This window comes from Galeopterus variegatus, unplaced genomic scaffold (assembly GCF_000696425.1).
Source record: "Galeopterus variegatus unplaced genomic scaffold, G_variegatus-3.0.2 Scaffold2, whole genome shotgun sequence".
NCBI lineage: Eukaryota > Metazoa > Chordata > Mammalia > Dermoptera > Cynocephalidae > Galeopterus > Galeopterus variegatus.
In genome coordinates, this window is record NW_007726113.1 from 1,484,911 (window position 1) to 1,490,027 (window position 5,117).

Below are 5,117 nucleotides of genomic sequence, written 5' to 3' on the forward strand. Positions count from 1 at the left end.
ACACACACACACACACTCTCTCACACACACACACAAAACAAACAAACAACAACAACAACAACAACAACAAAACCGGGGTGGGGGGGGAGAGGAAGATATAACAACCACAATTATTTATTTTATTTTATTTTTTTGAAGTTCTTACAACAAGCAAATGGAGTGGACACACTTGGGTGGGAGGGGGGAGATGGAGGAGGGAGGGAGGTTTCGGTGATGGGACATAATAATCATCTACATTGTATATTGACAAAATAAAAAAAAAAAAAAGAATACTTGGAGCTAAAAAAAAAATGTGCACAGGAGAGGAATAGACACTTTTCAAAGGAAGACATACAAATGGCCTACTGTTATATGAAAAAAGTGCTCAACATCACTAGTCATCAGAGAAATGAAAACCAAAAGCACCCTGAGATATCATCTCACCCCAGTTACAATGACCATTGTTAAAAAGAACAAGAACAACAAATGCTGGGTAGGATGCGGGGGAAGGGGACCTCTTCTACACTGTTGGTGGGACTGTAAATTAGTGGAGCCATTATGGAAAACAGTATGGAGGTTCCTCAAACAATGCAGATATAACTACCATATGATCCAGCAATCCCACTACTGGGGATATAGCCAAAAGAATGGAAATTGTAATGTCAAAGGGATACCTGCACTCCCATGTTCATTGAAGCTCTATTTACAACTGCCAAGATATGGAACCAACCTAAATGTCCATTGATGGATGACTGGATAAGGAAAATGTAGTATATATAACAATGGAATACTACTCATCTATAAAAGAAGAATGAAATTCTTCCATTTGCAGCAACATGGATGAGTCTGGACAAAATTATGTTAAGTGAAATAAGTCAGACAAGGAAAGAGAAATACCGCATATTCTCACTTATAACTGGGTGCTAAGAAAGAAAGAAAAAAACAAAGACCTAAACAATTCCTTGAACTTTCAGAATATTAACCATGGGGGTGAGGCGGGAAGGAGGGGCGATTGTTGGAGGGATAGGTTGCGTAAAGAGCATAAAGATTTATGATTTTATGATAATATGATAATATTATGATTGATAATAATATGATTTATAATAATAACATGCTTATAATATATAATTTTTTAAAAAGAAAGATGTAGAAGAAGGTATAATTTGAATATGAAATTCAGAGTTTATGTTGTGCATTTGGGATTCCTACATCCTTTTTCTGGTTCTCAAAAGGATGTGACTGTCCAGCTGCTGTGAGCATGTCTACCACCCATCCACCTGACATTCAATGTTGTCACATAAAGAAATTTGTATCTTTAATAAGAACAGTGAGGGGGATCTCATAAGAGGAAGGACTCATATCAGTCCTCAATGGCCTTTTGAGATTTGTTCACACACAGGGGCAAAATAATCAACCCTTTAATATAAATTCATGTATTTTAATTCCACTCATCGAATTATAAAGTATTCTAAGTAATAATAATTTTTTTGTTAACTGATAATGATAGACACCTAAATTTAATATAGCAAATAATGTCATTATCAAATGACAGGAATTTAGAAAAACATCCTAAAATTTAATTATTAATTTTACTCACTCTAGAACTTTCTTACACTATTATAGAAACCAGGTTGAAGATATTTATCAGAATTCCCTCCAATATAAATCTTAAATTCAAGTAATAGTATACAGTGAAAATAAGGATCATTTTAATCTCAGTGATGATATGAAATTTCTTTTAAGTTCTGTTATAATCTGGCTGTGACTATAAAGAAAAGGCTCATTGACTCTGAAAGCAAATTACCAATTAAATGGTTTTAGCTTCTTCTCCTTGAAGTCTCCAAAGAATATAAATTTCCAACCACTGCCTCTAAAGCATATAAATTTCCAACCACTGCATAATAACTGATATCATAGCTTTTAACAAGCATTTACCTAAGAGCATTTGCCATCTGTCGACTTTTATACTATTGTGTTCAACTAGTCATTTTGAGAAAAGTAACCATGCAGATTTTAACAGCACCAACGTATATGTGAATTTCCTGTAGAGCGGAAAGAATCTCCTCTGAGCAACTGAACCAAACCAGGCTTTCATTTCCATGCTTCATAAGTGCACTATTGATCAGGTATGTAACTGAATTTATACTTAGTGAATCTTACTGTAACATCTTATATCCAGTTTTCTCTCACTTTCTCTAAAGCAGTCATTCTTAAAGTGTGGTGCCTAGAACAGCAGCATGAGCAGCATTAAAGAACTTGCAAAAAATGAACATTCTCAGGTTCTGCCTCAGAACTGAATCACACTCTGGAGTGGAGCCTATATATGTGTGTGTCAACAACCTTGCAGGTGATTATAATTTAGGCTAAAGTCTGAGAAACTATACTCTAAAGCAAAACAATGTTCTCCTGCTGTAAGAAAAGTTTTATTCCTGACTTTGAAGCAGTATATTTTGTCAAGTCCTTTGTCTCCAAGTCTAAGATGCTATCATACTTTACATCATATACAAGTGCACTTAACACATGGTACCAAATTTTTAAAATTTTATTTAATAAAGGTTTTAGAATAAGGCATATCCTCAATACATGTTAAAACATTGATGTGTATTTAACTGAAAGTTTGGAAAAAGAATTATGACTAATTAAAGCAGTAGAATATTACAGAGATAAAAATGAATAATATCTCTATAATTTCAACAGATTTTTCCTTATAATCATAATCAAAGAAGATAGGGCTGATTCTAACCTTTGCCTTCAGCATTTTCTGGGCCTAGAACTTGTTCTTTCTATACAAATAGAGCCATGTCTACTTAACGAATGAATGAGCAGTATAAATAATAGGTATTTCTACACAATGGCCTTCAAAAGAAAACTGATGAGGTTATCTTAGAAAGGAGCTGGCTTATTTTGCCAATAACCTTTGTGATGTGGCCTGTATCAGAAAAGCTAAAGAGAAGGCCTGAAAAAATAAAGAGAAGGAAGGAATTTTATTATGTACACCTTAATTGCTACATACATACATAATAGATATCAACAGAAACCTCTGGGGCTGGTCAGTTAGCTCAGTTGGTTGGAGGCAGTGTTGTAACACCCAGGTCTAAGGATTCGGATCCCCATACCAGCCAGGGGCGGCCATTAAAAAAAAAAAAGGAGAGGAAAGCTTTGGGCAAAACAACATGTTCTCCTATGTTCTCCTCCTTTCTACCACACAAAAAAAGAAAAGGAGTCAGGTTTATAGTACAGTTTATAGCATAATTTTGATTAAATAATTACTGTTTAAAGATTTTTCTTAATTCCATTTTAACATGGTTCATTTCCTATTATTATATGCATCATAAGGCTGTGGGGCTTGAATTTGCCTGTTTCCCTTAGCAGTTTAGGGAAGCCCACATTTGGGGTGTGAGGTAACTAAAGTAGTGTGATTCCCACTTTAAAGCAGATTTCTCACTAGAATGCTAATCTTTTGAGAATTTTTAAAATTTAGGAAAAGAAAATACTTTTATAGAACAACACAGAACTTGCACAAATAATTCATTTCACGAATGTCACTCATTCTGGAAAAAAAAACACATTGTAGTCTTTTTTAAAAATACTTAAAGACAACGATAGACTTACATTTGTCAAGTACTCAGTTACATTAAAAGTGATATCATGCTAAGAAATAAGAAATTTTATTAATAAAATAATTTGGTTAAAGTAAATAACAGAGCATTTATAATAAATTCATCTTCCAACATCTAGCTAAACCCATTATATCAACTTCACAAAACTGTTCTAATCTAAATATATTCACATTAGAGAAAATTTAAATGTCATACCTGAGACTGTGCATTAATATTGGCTCCTTCCTTAACAAGAACTTTGACAACTTCTGCTTGTCCAGCCAAAGATGCAATGTGAAGAGCGGTATTTCCCTTCTGTTTTGGAGAAACAAAATACAAAATGTTAGAGGTTTCCAAATTTTGTAAAAATCAAAATGTGTAAGTATTTTCAACTTTGCTGATTCCTTCAACTGATTAAAATGTGTCATTTTATCAAAGCAGTTGCCCCACTTTGTGAAGGGATTATTTTTCATCATCAAAAACATTGGCCATCTCAGATAGTGTTCTTTTCTATCTTTTGCAATACCGGTGGAGGGTTAAGAACACACAAAGACCGAGTTCTTAATGATTCAAAACATTGGCAATGTGTTTGCTTGTGTGCCCAACAATATCTCATGAGGCTCATGGTATTTAGTCAAGAACTAAAGAGTCCTAGTTGCAAGGAAATATGAGTTAAAAAAAAAAAAAAAGTTCACTGAAACATTGAGTTTATTTCACCTTTCAAGGAAACCTAGGGATTTTCAGTGGTAGAGAAACTGACTTAGCTCACTGTTGTGTTTCCAGTCATTAGGGCACATCGTTGCTGCTCAAAATATTTTAGGAATGAAAAAATAAATTTTACATGAATCGTAATGTTACCAATGATTTCTACTATTTGCTACATCAAAATTTTACTGTCTTCAACACCAAACACCAATGAAAAATAATTTAAACCTCTCATGAAAATAAAATATAGGCCAATAGATTAAAAAGTACCTGTGATGTGATTAAAATAAATAACAAAAAAGAAATAAAAATAAAAAACAGAAACCTGTAGATTCCAAGCCATAAAGTTTGTACTTTAGTTCTCTTTTTACCACCAGCTCACCATAGACCCACTCACTTAGTATTTGAGGAGCTCAGTTTTCTTATTTTTAAATGAGATATTTTTTTCTGGAAAATTCTACAACTATAATCTATAATTAAAAGTAAACCTATATTGAGCATTTTTTCATATGTCTGTTGGCCATTTGTATATCTTCCTTAGAAAAATGCCTACTTAGCTCTTTTGCCCATTGCAACATCACTCAGCATCCGGGAAATGCAAATCAAAACCACACTGAGATACCATTTCACCCCAATTAGGATGGCTAAAATCCAAAAGACTCTGAATGATAAATGCTGGCGAGGTTGCGGAGAAAAAGGAACTCTAATACATTGTTGGTGGGACTGCAAAATGGTGCAGCCTCTATGGAAAATGGTATGGAGGTTCCTCAAACAATTGTAGATAGATCTACCATATGACCCAGCTATCCCACTGCTGGGAATATACCCAAAGGA

General features: G+C 33.8%; 1 protein-coding gene across 7 annotated transcripts in view; it reads right to left on the reverse strand.

The window, feature by feature from the left end:
• ANK2 (ankyrin 2, neuronal) overlaps window positions 1-5,117 on the reverse strand; it is a 275,712-nt gene that overhangs the window by 175,515 nt on the left and 95,080 nt on the right. For all 7 annotated transcript variants that reach the window (XM_008566520.1, XM_008566662.1, XM_008566450.1 and 4 more), the window contains exon 4: window positions 3,795-3,893. In XM_008566520.1, coding sequence (XP_008564742.1) covers window positions 3,795-3,893 — 99 coding nt within the window. The remainder of the gene's footprint in view (window positions 1-3,794; window positions 3,894-5,117) is intronic.